Consider the following 16,024-nt stretch of genomic DNA (forward strand, 5'->3'; position numbering starts at 1 on the left):
GTTTTGATGGGGGCCCCATAGTATCAAATTCGGGCATGGGAGCCAGAGTGGTGCGCACTCTGCGTGGTATTGGGGCAACGGCGCCCTCATCATCTGTTTCTTCACCCATCACGATAGGTACTCACAGTATTGTCTTGGCAGGTTGATGGATGATCCGACTCCCAACTGTGGCAGAGTCTACCTGTTGGCTCTTCTGCCACTTTCTGTGTCACAGCCCTGGTTCAGCTGGGCTGTGGAGTGTCCAAAAATTGCTGCAACTGCTTGCAGCGGGCAGATGGCGCACGAGCACCCGGTACGGGCCGCAACCACTGCGTGTGTCGTAGTGAGTGAGCACTCAAAATGGCCGCCGGCTGTTAGAGCAGGTCCGTGACTGCGGAGTTGTGCTTCGTTTCACCGGTGTCGTCGGAAACAGGAAGAATGGCTCTGATCCCGCCTCGTCGCCAATTTTGTATGTGCTGGGGGTCGGCCTCCAGCCGTCACACACGCATACAGCCACACGCACCCATGCATGGAAGGAAGACACACCGGAGACGTGTGGTGGCTCCGGTCTCCGGCGCGAACTGCCGGGCACCGCCTTTATTGAACTAACGCGCATGCGCGAGCCCCGTAGCTGCTCGCGCATGCGTACTTCGTGTACGCAGTACACAACAGGTGCGATAACTGCTTTCAATAGAAAATATAAGCAAATATGATATCTGGGGTGCCCAGCCATACTTTTACTCATGTGGGTGGCGGGGTCTCAGCATAATAAAGATTGAATACCACTGCTATATACATACAGCCTAACATTCCTCTATGGCACCTCTCATTCTTGTATCATCACATTCCTCTACAGATAAACCAGATTACCACACATACTGGGACGGGTAGAGCAATTCAATTTAGAAAAGGATTCCTGTGAATGGAGACCTCAGAAGTACTGTAACGAGGAAGAGCAGGAATAAGAGTAAAGAGGATTACCCGGCAAGAAGTCTAGCTATTATATATTAAGCTGGATCAACTCTACTTCCGGGTTAGTGAAGACAGACCCATACCGAAGACAGAAATAAACGTTTTCCGTTTCGTCTTTATTTCGAGGGACTGTTTTGTACAGCCGTAAATTTGCCTTCCATCCGATTCTGACGGAAAATACATAGGCGGCAAAGAACTCTGCGAGAAAACAGCCTAGTATGAATTTTGCGGTATGGCCACGTTGCTCTGGCCTCTTTTCTAATCTCTATGGTTAAGCTCGGCTGCTAGGGGCAACGGAGCTGACGCCAGGAGAGGGAGGCCCTCGGCTGGAAGTAACACAGACCGCCAACCATGGCTACCACTGAAGTCGGCCGTGAGAGGTGAGTGGGAACCAGGTTAAGAAGGCCAGAGGCAAAGGGCTTTTTTTTTTTTTACATCGTTGCATACTAATAAGCGGCACGGAATTCTATGCAAAATACCGGGGAAGTAACATTTGGTTCATTGTAGTGTATTTACGAGCTGTGTTGCTTTTGTTGATATTTAATTGAATGGATATGTTATTAATATGGTTTCCGAAGTTTATATTTATTTTAAAGGCGAGTGGAGAAAATCAGCTCAGTCGCAGTACCACCTTATTGATAAACTGTGCCTAATTTATTTTAATTACTTTACCATTGGCGTTTGTTAATTCCATTGAATGTATCTGTTCCTTGCAGTTTTAAAGGAAGCCTATTGTCTCCTTTGATTTTTTACTAACATTGGTATGTTTTGTTCCATACTCCTTTTGCAAGAAGATCGTTTGACCCGTGTGATTTAGTGGAAAGCTTAAGGAATGAGATTTATCTAACTGTTAAAGACTCTAGGGAGAATTAGCCATTACGCGAGAGGGGTGGGTTGCATAAATCTCAAAACATAATTTTTCCAAGTGTCTTCGTGTTACTGGTGTAGGCTACTGTCTGCAAAGGAGAAATGCTTCAGTTATATTCGATGCATAAGTACAAATGGCGACCCCACTTCTTGTACACATCTATACATGTAATGCCTGCTCCCTGTGTGTATTTCGTGGGAACTGGCATAACCTGCTCGACCCTCTTCACTAGCCCAGTAATTACATTTTGAGGCCAAAGCCTCTTCGAAAGAACATTTAAAAAAAATAATGTAATTAGGCATTCCTCCTCTAGCATAGCTCTCGACCTTTTGTGCCGCCAGGGTGGGTGAAAACAGTCTAAACCTTACTTACTTGCAAAGGGCTGTTGGGGGTGCCTCTGTGACCCATCAGGCAGTTCCCGTGTGCCCCCAACCCCACAGACTCAGGCATACACATCTGTTCAGCTCGGGCTCCACTGTCGCGGCCGGGAACGCCCCCTTTATTTATAATGCACACGGCGGTGTCCCTTAAGGGGGCAGCACCATACTCCTCCTTTGCCATGAGGCGACCCCATTACGAACAAATGTGTATCAACAGTTGCAAACAACAACAACAAACAGTGCAATTACCAACAATGCCCCACGGCTCCTCTTTATTCACAACCACCCGGGATCCCCGCGACTGCTACACACGGTCCACGGGCCATTCAGGAAACTTGTCACAGCACGTAATCGTTGAGGTAAGCAGGTTTCCCTCGCCCAGCCCTCTGGGAGTACCTCTGGCACTGGCAGGCCATCTGGCGGCAACCCCTGGGCTGGGGATGCGGGCAGGGGGGCTGCACCTCCACCCTCTTTGGGCACCTCCATACTGTCTGGTTTGTGAGGGGGTTCCGTTCTTGAGTCCCCCTAGTTTCTTGAAGAAGCTCACGTTCCAGGTGACGGCGACCTCCCGTCTGAGGCCGTCACCATGGACCCCTTGACAGCCACCACATCTAGTGGTTTGGGTTCGTAGGGGAGGGAGAGATTCCCGTGGGGGGGTCCATTCCTTTATAAGTACCTCATCTCCATTTTCCTGCTTCGTCCGCAGCCTGCGATCCAGATCCACCTGCTGGTCATTGATCCCTCCAGGCTCCTTCTCCCCCACATCAGGCAGCAGCCCTCGGGAGCACCGTTTAAACGGGGCCTCGGCCGGGGCCACCCCCCGTAGATGCGTGGGGAGTGGTGCGGTAGACTTGCAGGAATTGATATAGCGCTCTTTGCAGGCAGTGTCCCTGGCCTTGTGCTATCCGAAATGTCTTATTCAGAGTTCTCATCAGCCTTTCCGCCTCACCGTTGGCTCTGGGCCAGAGCGGGGTGATCTTTTGATGTTGAAACCCATACCTCTCCATCAGTTCTGAGAAGCGCTCGCTCTGAAACAGCGCCCCATTGTCCAAGCACAGGGTATGAGGGAAACCATGGGAAGCAAATACTTTCTCGATGGTGACCACCACGTGTTCAAAAGCCACTGAGTTGACAAACTCTTACCTCCGGGTAGCGGGAGTACTCGTCCACCACCACCAGGAAGTGAGTTCCTAGCGTGGTGGACCCAAGTTCGCATGCACCACCTCCCCGGGGCATGGTTTCAATCGCCAGCTCTCGTTGTATCGGGGACCCCGCCTGGCACCAGACACGTGCGGCTACAAAGTCGCCGACCCTGCGTTCCAACTCGGGGAACCACACTTTGAGGCGTAGTCGGGCCTTGGTCTTCGCAACCCCTTGGTGTCCGTAGTGGGCCAGACTTATCACATCTTTGATCTTGGCTTGTGGCACGACTATCTGGTCACCCCTCAACAGGATGCCCTTTGCCAAGAACGATAGCTCCTCCCTCACCTTCCACAATTGTTCAAGCCCCACCTTGGCTTCTTGAGTGCGTCTGGCCTGTGACTCGAGCACAGTCTTCCATGATCCGTGCTGCATTGCGGTCTTCAGGATCTGAAAACATTTGTCCTGGACTGCTGCCGCCTCCAGGTCCTTGAGGGGCATGGCATTCGGGGTGGCCACTTCCACCATCCGAACGTGGTCATCCGCCTCCACGGCACATGCTTCCAGGTCCTCGTTGCTGCCACCCCCCGGATGCCTGAACAAGTAATCTGCCGCATTGTTCACGCCCGGCCTGTATACTAGGGTGACGCTGTACTTGAGGAGAGCGAACATCCACCGTTCAATCCTCGACCGTGGCTTGGACGAGGACCCCGCCAGTATGGGCAGCAGGGGCTTGTGGTCTGTCACAACCGTTACTGGCCGGCCCAGGACGTAGAGTCTGAAATTCCTGCACCCCCACAGTACTGCTAGAGCCTCCCATTCGATCTGGGAGTAGCGCTGCTCTGTGTCAGACAGCGCCTTGCTGGCGTATGCTACGTGGCGGACGCCACCATCCCGGCCAATTTGTGTCAACACGGCCCCCAGGCCGAACGGACTGGCATCAACGATGATCTCCGAGGGGAGAGTGGGGTCGAAGAACGCCATGGTGTCTTCGGCTGCGAGAGCGCTCTTGATGTCCTCGAATGCAGCCTGTTCGAGAGGGCCCCACTGCCACGTTGTTTCTTTGTTTGTGAGGGCCCTCAGGGGCTCTGACCTGGATGCTAGGTTCTGAATGAACCGACCACAGTATGTCACCATACCAAGAAAACTCTGCACATCCGACAGACTCCGGCGGTCGGGCCTCTTTGATGTCTTTCACTTTTCTCGGATCTGGCAACACACCCCCTTCCTTGAACACGAATCCAAAGAATTTGATGGTCGGTCGCAAAAACTCGCATTTGTCCCTGTGGAGCGTGAGGCCTAGTGACTGCAGACTCTCGAAAGTCCTGGCCTGTTTGCGTAAATGGTCCACCTCAGTCTTGGCGAACACCAGGATGTCGTCACTAATATTTAGGACTCCATCCAGGTCAGCGAGGGCACCTCTGATGATGTTTTGAAACACCTCCGCTGCCGATGACACGCCAAAACGGAGTCTCTTGTACCTATAGAGGCCTCAGTGAGTTGTGAAGGTCGTTATATACCTTGACTCCGGATGCAGGATGACCTGGTGGTAGAGGTCCTGAGAAGAAACGAGCCCCTTGTACCTCCGTGATGATGTCGTCGATAGTTGGAGTCAAATGTCTTTCCCTTTTGATGACCTTGTTGGGTAGCCTCATGTCGACACATATCCGGACAGCATCAGGTTGCATAGGTTTCCTCGCCACCACTATCGGTGATACCCATGGTGTGGGACCATCGACCTTCTCAATAATGTCTAGGTTTACTAGATTGTCCAGCTCCTTGTCTACCTGCTCCCGGAGATGGAATGGCACCCTTCAGTGTTTCAGGGCCATGGGCTGCAGACTCCTCATTGTGCAGCCTCACTGGGTCACCGGCCATTCCTTGAAATAGGGCAGAGTACTTGTCCAACAGGTCAAGTATGTTCTCGAAATATACAGAGTAGGCAAAGCTCACAATGCCTAAGGCCGCAGCACAGCTCAGGAGGTTATTCGTGCTCACTGGTGTGACATAGAATCGGGCTGCGATCTTTGATCCGTCATGCTCCACCTTTACCACGAATGCGCCGTCCAATGGAATTGGTTCCGACCCTCCGAAGGCGAAGATCCGGGCCTTCGGACTAACCAGTTTCGGCGGTGTGTCCATTGCATCGTAGTGTCCAGTGGCCATCACGTTGACTGACTCCCTCGTGTCTAAGAGCACCGGGATGGGTGACTTTTTTTGGAGGCACGGGATATGATGCAGTACACAGAATCTATCCCAGCACAGGAAGGTTCCCTGTGATAGCCAGCGCTGCACGGGTACCGGGGGAGGAGGGGGGAGGTAACATGTGCCACAGGGCTGACGGGTCAGGGAGAGGGTGGGGGCAGCCCAAGCACAAGAACAACGCACTGGGCTGCTCCCCCTCTCCCCAGTCACTCGTTCATGTCCCCTTGGGGGCAATCGCTATGACACCAGCCTAAGCAGGAAGAAGGAAGGGCAAGGTGGAATCAACACCTTGCCCTTCTTCTCAATGAGGTGCTAAGCACCTAAGTCAGGAGAGGCTGGAAACAGGCAGGGACCAACAGAGAAAGCACCTTGTACACTCCTACCACACATCTCGGTTGGCGTCTACTCTTTGATTTTAGGGCCCCCACGCTGTACACGAAGAAGATATTCTCTTCCTCTTCATCCTCTGCTGGGGCACCATCTTCTCCTTGGTCGACCTGTGCCACGTTCGGAGGGCGATTTTGGCGCAGGAACCCTGACCGAACTAGGCACCATCACAGGCAGGGCCACCTTGCATACATGGGAATAGTGATCTGCAAGTCCGCACCTCCCGCAAGTTCTTCCCGCCGCTGGGAACTTACCGGGGTGGGGAAGGTCATAGCCACACTTCTGGCACGATTCACCAGCTCTCCCGCCCCTGTCGCGGACACTGGTACCTGGCCTCCTGACACCTCTGCCACCCCGCCACATGGGACATACCTCTTCCGTCTTCACCGGGCGTGCCCCAGCTTCCATCCTGGACGCCCTGGCCTCTGACACCTTGTGGCAGTGCCCAAGTTCAAGTATGTGGGCAAGTGTAGTGCCTGGTTCCCTCAGCACCTGTCGCCTCAGTTTTCCCGATGAACAGGCCTGTACTAGCATAGTTCTGATCATGTCCTCGGAGTCACCCTAGGCACACGCCAAGGAGAGGCGTCTGAGATGGCCATAAAAAGTGTCCAGTGTCTCGTCTTCCTTCTGTCGGGCTGACAGCATGACAAACCTCTCATAATCTGCATTGGCGAGTGGCAGGAAATGGTTGTGAAGGGCTGTCTTGGCAGCCCCATAAGAAGCATCAGTGGTCAGAAGTGACTCGAAAATGTCCTGCATTGCAGGCCCAGCAGCATACAGTAGGGTCGCCAGCTTACTGTCACCATTTGTCTCCATGGTGGCCCTGAAGTACATGTCCAAACGGTCCACCCACCGTTTCCACCTGGGGCCCATGCTGGATGGGGGGCCTGAGATGTAAAATTCTGGAATAGGCTGTAGCGCCGCAGGGGCCCGCATTTGCGCCATGACTTGGGGAACTGGCTGCACGACTAGTTGTGCCACAGGCTGGGGCTGGGCCTGAGGCTGCTGTTGGTCCACAGGCTGCCCACCGTCCTGGTTACCAGGCGCACTCATGGGTTAGAGCGCACAGGCACCCCCACAGTGAACTCTGGGCCGCAACTCACCCAACCAGCACAGGCCCAATGGTGGCCGTGGAGTGCATCAGTCCAGACACACACAGGAATCACTTGTCCAGACCTGATGATGGTGAGTAGCAGAGACTGCAGGCCACAGAATGTTGCCAGTCCAACTTGTGCCTTTACACACAGCAGCTGGGCATGATGATGATTGTGACAATGAAGATGGAGATCCGCAGCTGCAGGATGTCGTGGAGTAACTGTAATCCAGCATGAATGTCCCAGAAAATGAGCCAGGGAGATGTAGGGGTTAAGCAGGCCCTTGCATCTTTTCCCCTTCTCCTCGCCTTCGCTCGCCGTATCTCGCCCAAAAATAAAAACAAAATTCGGGCATGTGTGGGCAGGTATAGCTGCCCGCTATTAATGTTTCCAAAAATTAGGCATGGATGCCCTGCACGGGCCCTACCGGAGCCCCGTGAGTATCCCCTGCCAGGAATCCAAAATGGCCACTTGCCGCGTGGCGTTCACTCGGCCCTCGGCATGTAACGAGTTTGCAACGAAGTCAGGGAGGACCCCCAAGCCCTCTGCTTGAGTTTTTCCGTGAACCGAGCTGTTCATGCATTTTTTTGGAGGCACGGGATATGATGCAGTACACAGAATCTATCCCAGCACAGGAAGGCGCCCCCAGTGATAGCCAGCGCTGCACGGGTACTGGGGGGGGGGCGTGGGGTAGGGGGAGGGAGGTAACCTGTGCCACAGGGCTGACGGGTCAGGGAGAGGGTGGGGGCAGCCCGAGCACAAGAACACCGCACGGGACTGCTCCCCCTCTCCCCAGTCACTCTTTCATGCCCCGTGGGGGCAATCGCTATGACACCAGCCTAAGCAGGAAGAAGGAAGGGCAAGGTGGAATCAACACCTTGCCCTTCTTCTCAATAAGGTGCTAAGCACCTAAGTCAGGAGAGGCTGGACACAGGCAGGGACCAACAGAGAAAGCACCTCGGGTGCGGCATGCTGTCGGCACCTGCCGGCTGGGCGGGCTGGCAACACAGCCCCTCACACAGGCACAAATAAGACCCACGACCAGCCCCTGGGTCCTATACAAGGAGCAACTTTGGCAGCAGAAAAGCAGAAATCAGTTTGGGACCCTGCACGGGGACCCAAGATTACTTTGCGCATGCAGAGTCTCTCTCTTCTTGAACATTGTTCTGTTCACTTTAGCCTTTAAGACGTGAGTGTGTACTTACTCCGTTTTACCAAGGTTTCTCCGGGGAGGCAGTGTTATTACAACATTTTTGTTCTGGGATCTCGTGAGCAAAGCCCCGCACGGAGTGCCCAAAATCAATATTGAACTCTTTTCGTGATCGCATAGCGGGGGAAGGGGACTGCGTTTGTTTGCTGCCTAAAGCGCTGCAGGATTTATTGCTAGTGAGCAAGAAGGTAAAAAGAAATATTTTACAAAACGCCTTGCGGTCCCCGAGTTGCTAACTGAGGGACCACTACATCTCGACTGGCACCCGAAAACTCTGCTGTCCAAAGAAAGGGTCAGCGTTTGTCGGCCCCTCGAGTCCCTGGTGCTCACTCCAGGCCCGGAAGAAAGATGCTCACGAAAGTGGCAGAATGAAGGAAAGCGGAACGGCTCACGGAATAAGGGGCAGAGCTTCGTGACAAAACCACTACAAGCCTCATTGTTACAAAACGAGCCAGAAAAGCAGGCACAGACTGGGGTTCCCACGCTACGGTCAGCAAGGCCACAAAGTCGCAGAGATTTGAGGCATAGTACCGAAAAGGAGCAGGCTTTCCTGCCTGAAAGCAGAACGACACAAAGCAGTGCCTCTTACACAGCATACAATAGACTTAACATTCTTTCAAAACAAGCAGGGCACAAACTGCTGTTGGAAGCAGGACGAAACGAAGCAGTGCTGTTTACACAAATTACAGTCCGTGCTATTCGTTCTTGCAAATCAAAGACGACGCTGCAACCTGAAAAGGAAAAATGCAGGACGAGTCAAGTCTGCCTCCACAAAGACAGTACCCTGAACACGGGGCACAACAAAAAAGAACAATGCCACCCAAAAGGGCACCGCCAAAAAAAAAAGCACAGCTACTACGGCTGGCGAGGAGGCAGCAGAACTTTATGGATGCCATGGGTCAGATAACACTTATACGAAAAATCAGAGGGAGACAGAGATGACAGCACATTAGAGGAAGAAGGTGCACCCCAAGAAGCAAAGAAATCCATGGGAGATGCAGACACAAGAAAAAGACCTCAAGAAAGGTAAAAAGGCAGTGAAAATATCTTTAATGTTAGATAACTTTGCATCCAAATACGTAACACAGCAAAATGAAAAGATGGAGAAAAAAATGAACAAATGATGATGGAAATGAGGGAGAAACGGCAGACACCGACAGAACCAATAGGGATTGTTGAAAATAGGGAGCGGATAGAACCAATGGTGATTGTGGAACACAGGGTGCCCATCGAGCCAAAAGTGAGGATTGAAAAAAGGGTACCCACAGAGCCAGTAGTGAGTTTGGAAAAGGGGGAGAGCAGAAGGGCCTCTTAAAGCATGGACCACCCCCACCCCCACACAGGTAAAAGCAGGACCATTAGGACCCGGGTCCTCCAGCACAGCACTAACAAACTCTATAGCAGGGCCAACTACAGTAGGCAAAGAAGGGCAGACAGACCTAATAGCAACCATACCACAAAAAGAGAGAGTAATGGTCACTAGTGTCACACATCAGGGTCTGATTGACCCGCGTACCTCCTCATCATGCCAGGTGAAACAGACCACTTTCAAGATACCTACCAAAGTCGTGACGCTTTTCGCCACAGTATCCGACGTTTCTCAGCCCCTTACTTCTCTCGGTGGCGATTACCCTGGAGATTGGGCTCAACAACATCAAAGGTATCGACAACCCAGCCTTTGCCTACAACTCCCAGGAAACCTACCTTTTGCGTGTAGTTCCGACTATTCGGAACGTGAGCTCTGACGGGTTTACGGCACTCCGCCTCCTGGGTATATTAGGCACTGCAGCGGGAAGGACGCTGCTTCTGATTAAAGTTGCAACCGGCATCCGAAGTTTCGTCTTCTGTGCCTTCCCAACCTTTGCCTTCCAGTTTACCAACGGACTGCCTTGAGTCTTCTCAATTCTCCTGACTTCCTGTGTCCCGGACCTTTGCCTGCTCTACGGTTTGATTGCTTCCTGATTCTGTACTGTCTTCTGCCTACCTGTGTACCAGACTTTTGCTTGTCCTATGGATTGCTTACTTCCTGATTCTGTACCGTCCTTAGCCCGCCTGTGTATCAGATCTCGCTGCATGTTTACTGGATTGCCTTCCTTCTGTCCTGATTTACCTACTACCGCCTTCAACTAGTTTTCCTCACCTTCCCAGCTGACTCCAAGTACTAGGTACTGTTTCCTTCTTCAATTGTGCTCTTTTGTGGATTCCGACTCCATCCCGTTGTTTTGGATTTGCTCCCTCAATTGTACGCAAGGACGCTTTGCTGATTATACACAAAGACTCATTTCTTTTTTTTTTTATATTTTTTTTTTATTGGCATAGAAAGAGTACAGATTACAAACACAGTGCGCATATCAGTTGGTAATGCAGTTACATGTATCACACTACACATCTTGCGAGTCTTAAACAGGGAGCTGAGCGCTCATGCATATAGTACAGAGTTTTTAATCGGCAGCAGGGGTTAACTCATCAGGTAGAGGTGATGATGCCCGTACAGTGTCTTCCTTATTGTTCAGGTAGCTACAGAACTCTGACCATACGTTTTTGGGGCGGGAAGACAATGGGAGGGTATTAATGTAGTCCTCCTCGCACGCCTGAGTCCAGGTGAGGGCCCTTAGCCACATCTCGAATGATGGGGGAGAGCGGCGTTTCCAGCATTGTAGGATACATTTTTTAGCTACCATGGTAGCAACATTCAGAAACCTAGCCATCTTCCTAGCTTCAGGTTCGTCCCACACACCAAACAGAACTGCAAGTGGTGCAGGAGAGATTCGGGTCATTATTATTTCAGATAACGCTGCAATAATGGCCTCCCAATATGGGCCCAGGGCCACACAGGACCAAAACATATGTATGTGATCAGCAGCAGTGGATTTGCATCTAGGGCACAACTGAGCCTGGCCTGGGGTGAACCGTCCCACCTTGTGCGGCGTGTAGTATAGGCGGTTTAGGAGTTTATACTGCATACATCTATATCTAGCGTTGAGGGAGGTTTTACGTGTGTGCAAACACATCTTGTTCCACAATACATCCGAGAGGGGGACACCCAGTTCATCACTCCACAAGTCGCGCGCCGGCTGCAGTGCCACATCAATGCTAGCCATCTGCGACCTATACAGCGATGAAGTTATGCCCCTAGCTCCGGCCGAGTTGGCTATATATTGGATTTCAGGGGAGTCTGGGGGCTCATCTGGGTAGGAGGGCCACCAAGCCCGAACTGCTGCTCTTAATCTGAAGTACTGCAGCATTTCGAGTGCCGAGCCGGTGTGACCGGGTCTCCACGTCTGCGGGGTAATGAACTTCCCGTCAGGGAAAAGGTCGGTCAACGCTCGGTAACCAAGGCTGTCCCAGCGTTCAATTAGGGGTTTATCATGAGTGGGGCTGAGACCCGGGAACTGCCAGATGGGCAGCCATTTGTAGTATGGGTGGTGGCCGGTGTTTGCCTGCAGCAATCGCCTCCAAGCCAAGATCGTGGCCGCCACCGGGTCGGCAGGGGCATCAGCTCGGAATGTGTGGTGCAGAATGAGGGATAGGGGGTTAATTTCCTCGCATGCCAGTGTCTCTAATTTCACATGTGGGGGAGGGTCTGTAAATGTATACCAGTGTGAGGCGTGTTGTGCTTGTGCGGCAATCCAGTACTTTGCGAAGTCCGGGGCAGTGAAGCCCCCCTTCTCATAAGGGAGAGTCATATGCTGCCACTTTTTCCTCACCGCTCCCGCATGCCACAGAAAGCGGGCGCAGGCCGCGTGGAGGTCGCTGAAATATCGCTTTCCGGGCCAGATTGGCACATTCGCGAAAATGTAGAGCAGCTTAGGGACAATAATCATTTTAATCAAAGAGAGCCTGCCCGACAGGGACAGCGGCAGAGCACGCCACCTCGACAGCCGGGACTCCGTTAGGTGCGCCATAGGTGTGTAATTGTCAGCTAACAATGATGGCTTACCGAGGGAGACCCGCACTCCAAGGTAACCGATGCCCTCGGGCGACCAGCGAAGGGGGAACTCACAATCCGGTCGGGGGGTCGCCGCCGTGAGTGGGAAGATGTCGGACTTAGTGTAGTTGATTGTGAAACCTGAGAATGTACCTATTTTAATTATATCTCGGAGAATGGGATCTAAGTGAGCAGCTGGGTCTCTGATGTATAAGAGTACATCATCTGCGTATAATGAGATGATCTCTGGGGTGTCTTGCATACGTATGCCTTTCCGAGCATGTTTGTTCCGGACACTGTCGGCCATGGGTTCAATAGCGAGTGCGAAGAGTATTGGGGAGAACGGGCAACCTTGGCGAGTGCCTCTATACAGCGCGAAGGGGGGGGAGACTTTAGAGTTGATAAGAACTCTGGCCACCGGGTCAGTGTATAACAGCTTAATGTATGATATCATTCGCGGGCCAATTCCCATTTTATGGAGAACTGCCCACATGTATTGCCATGACACCATATCGAACGCCTTTTGGGCGTCGAGAGTAACTGCCACGGCATGGGCATCGGGATCGATTCTGGACATGACATTGAACAGTCGTCGAATGTTAAGAGACGTGGATCTGCCAGGGACAAATCCGCTCTGATCCGGTGGACCAGATAGGACATTATCGGGAGGAACCTGCTCGCAACGATTTTGGCAAATATTTTTGTGTCTGTGTTTATTAAGGAGAGGGGTCTATAAGACCCGCATTCTTCCGGTGGCTTGCCCGGTTTGGGGAGTACGGTTATAAGAGCCTCACGTAGAGAATGGGGCAGCGTACCTAGTTCGAGCGATTCGTTCCAGACCTCAAGGAGTCTGGGTGCCAGGGTGGCTACATGTTCCTGGTAGAACTCTGAGGTGAGACCGTCAGGGCCAGGTGCTTTGCCTTTGGGGCAGCTCGATATGGCGGTGGTTATCTCATCAAGAGTGAACGGGACCTCCAGCTGGTTCCTTGTGTCGTGGGAGATGAGGGTCATGGGGATTTGATCAAGAAGGAGGTCGGTGTCCTGCAGACTGTGTTCTTGTCGGGGACCGTATAGGGCTGTGTAGAATGCGGTGAAGGTTTCTAGAATGTGTTGGTCAGACCAGCCCAGAGTTCCGGAGGCATCATGGACACAGTCTATGCGTGTTTTGCCACACTCTGCACGGGCCAGTCTGGCAAGTGTCCTCCCGGGTCTGTCCCCCTCGCCATATTTCCGGGCAGCCATCGGGCGGGTATAGTACTGTAGCTCCCTTCGGGCATGAGCCTCGAATGTTTCAAGTTCCGACCTGATTTGTGCCAGTATGATCGGGGAAGGGGTGGAGGCATATTGCTTTTCGAGGTCTTTAAGCTTCCCCTCCGACCGATGCAAGCTGTTTCTAATGGCTTTGAGGACCCCAGCTTCCCTGGAGATACACATCCCCCTAATGAAGACCTTAAAGGCCTCCCAGCGCACTCCATCAGAGGTGTCATGTCTGTTGTTGCATTCAAAGAAAGTGTTGATGTCGGCCAAAATTTCGGCCCTGAAGACTATATCTTGGAGGGCCTCAGATTTGAATCGCCATGTTGAGCGGGAGGGTTGGTCACGCTCCAGTGTGATTTGCAACGTTACTGGGGAGTGGTCCGAGAGTGTGCGCGGGTGTATCTGTGCATTTGCGGCCTTGCTAACCAATTCGCCCGATATGAGGAATAGGTCTATCCTCGATAGACTGTCGTGCACCGAAGAGTAGAAGGTATACTCCCTTGACTGTGGGTGGAGGACTCTCCATGCATCCCTGAGTCCTAGTGCATCCATATGTGTGCGCAGCCTAATTGCCGCGCGCGTGACAGCCCTACGAGCAATCCCAGACCTATCTAGGACGGTGTCAAGTGTCAGATTCATGTCCCCCCCCCATATGATGGGGACCCCTGCATATTTCGACAAAACGCAGGTAATTGTGTCGAAAAATTCTGGCGCATCAAAGTTAGGGGCATATGTGTTTACCAACAGGCATTCCCTATTCGCCAGTAGACAGTGGAGTATTACATACCTGCCTTCAGGGTCAATGTGACTAGTGCGCAGCAGGAACTGGACCGATTTGTGAACCAGAGTGAGTACTCCTCTAGCCTGAGTGGAGTATTTTGTATAGTATCTGGTGGGGCCCCAGCTAGGGGCGAGACAAGCAGCTAATCGCCCTAAGGCATGTGTTTCTTGCAGAAGGAGTACCTTAACTCCATGTCTCTGGGCGTATGCAGTAATTCTACGTGCCTTGGTAAAGTTGCTCAACCCCCGAACATTCCATGTCATAATATTAATAGACATAGGGCAGTGTTATGGGACATCCCAACTGCGATAGGCTCCTACGTGCAGTGTAACAGAGCCCATTGACGAACACACACATAGTGCTGCAATCGTGCACCCCTCTTCCATGCCTTTTCCATTAACAAACTCCCCTTTTTTTGTGCCCCCCTCCCTCACTGCCCACCCACAACTTGCAGTGTAGACCCCCCCTTCCCAAACACAAGTGCCATCAGTTCCCATTGCCCAGGCGTCTCCAGCGGGGCCAGAGGTCGCATCTAGACAACAGTCGGCGGGCAGCACCCAACGGGGGTGTGTCCCCACCGTGGCCCAACGGGGGCCCAGAAACAGTGGCAACAAGGTGAAAACAAAGAATAACATTGCAGCTGCAGAGAGGCGCGCCGTTGCCGTGTAGTCGGCGTTGTGAACTGTGGAAGTGGACAGAGTACTGCCCAAGGTGGGCTTCTGCGGAGGGCGGATCCAGTGCATGATCCCTGTAGTCTGTGGGCCAGTCCGAGTGAATAGAGTACGGAAGCAGGTGTGGTCAGGGCAGCCAGCAGAACTTTTGCAACGAGGACAAGTGACACTATGTGTTTCAAGCATTGGGGCAAGAGCCGGCAGCCCAGTCATTGGCAACAGGGATCAACATTTGCTAATTGAAAAGCGAGGTTGCCATTTTCACGTTGGATGGATAGGATCACCAGATAGGGTTAGCATAGACAGGTAGATCAGGATATGCTTATGCATTATTGAGGCGGGCCCCCGCTGGGTTAGGGAGTGGGATCTGCGCCTCGATGAATCTCGTTGCCTCATCAGGGATAGTGAAAAAGAAAAGTTTTCCGTTGTGAGTAATCTTGAGTCTCGCGGGGAACAGGATGGCATAGGGAACATTGCGCTCTCTAAGGAGTTTCTTGACGCCCAAGAATTGCCTCCTCTCTTGCTGCACTCCGACGGAAAAATCCGGGAAGATTCTGATCGTATGGGCTTCCCAGCGCAGGTCTCCCTTCTCTCTCGCCAGGCGCAGGATAAGGTCTCTGTCTCGATAGTTCAGGATCCTGGCAATGATGGGTCTGGGTATATCACCAGGTTTGGGGCGTGGGGATAAGGCCCGGTGTGCTCGCTCAACTGTAAAGAATGATGACAAGGATGGGTTCCCTAGGAGATCTTTAAGTAGACATTCGACTGCGTCTTCCATGCGTCCCTTAAGGGCATTTTCGGGGACCCCAATAATGCGCAGGTTGTTCCTGCGGGAGCGCGACTCCAAATCCTCGCACTTCGCTTTCACATTTTTCATTTCACGGGTCAGGGATGCGACCGTATCCTGTAGTGTGTGTATGTTATCCTCATTGGACGATACCCTAGCCTCAGCTTCCGTGATCCTAGTTCCGGCCTGATCCACTCGTGTCCTGAGCGAGGCGACATTGGCGTTGATGTCGTCCAACTTCTCGTGGAAGGCAGCAAAGTTTTTGGCCATTGATTCCATCAATATGGTGAGATCCGGCAGCTGGGGAGCAGGGTGAGGGGCGATCTCAGGCTCTTCATGATCGGGTGACACCCGGTCAGTCTCAA

General features: G+C 52.5%; 1 protein-coding gene across 1 annotated transcript in view; it reads left to right on the top strand.

Moving 5' to 3' along the window:
- The first annotated feature begins 1,020 nt into the window (after positions 1-1,020).
- BBS1 (Bardet-Biedl syndrome 1) overlaps positions 1,021-16,024 on the top strand; it is a 1,034,601-nt gene continuing 1,019,597 nt past the window's right edge. Inside the window, exon 1 of the mRNA XM_069644936.1 lies at positions 1,021-1,331. Within this exon, the coding sequence (XP_069501037.1) occupies positions 1,303-1,331 (29 nt within the window). The 5' untranslated portion in view covers positions 1,021-1,302. The remainder of the gene's footprint in view (positions 1,332-16,024) is intronic.

Source organism: Ambystoma mexicanum, chromosome 2p (genome assembly GCF_040938575.1).
Source record: "Ambystoma mexicanum isolate Mex_15411 chromosome 2p, UKY_AmexF1_1, whole genome shotgun sequence".
In the NCBI taxonomy this organism is placed as follows: Eukaryota; Metazoa; Chordata; class Amphibia; order Caudata; family Ambystomatidae; genus Ambystoma; species Ambystoma mexicanum.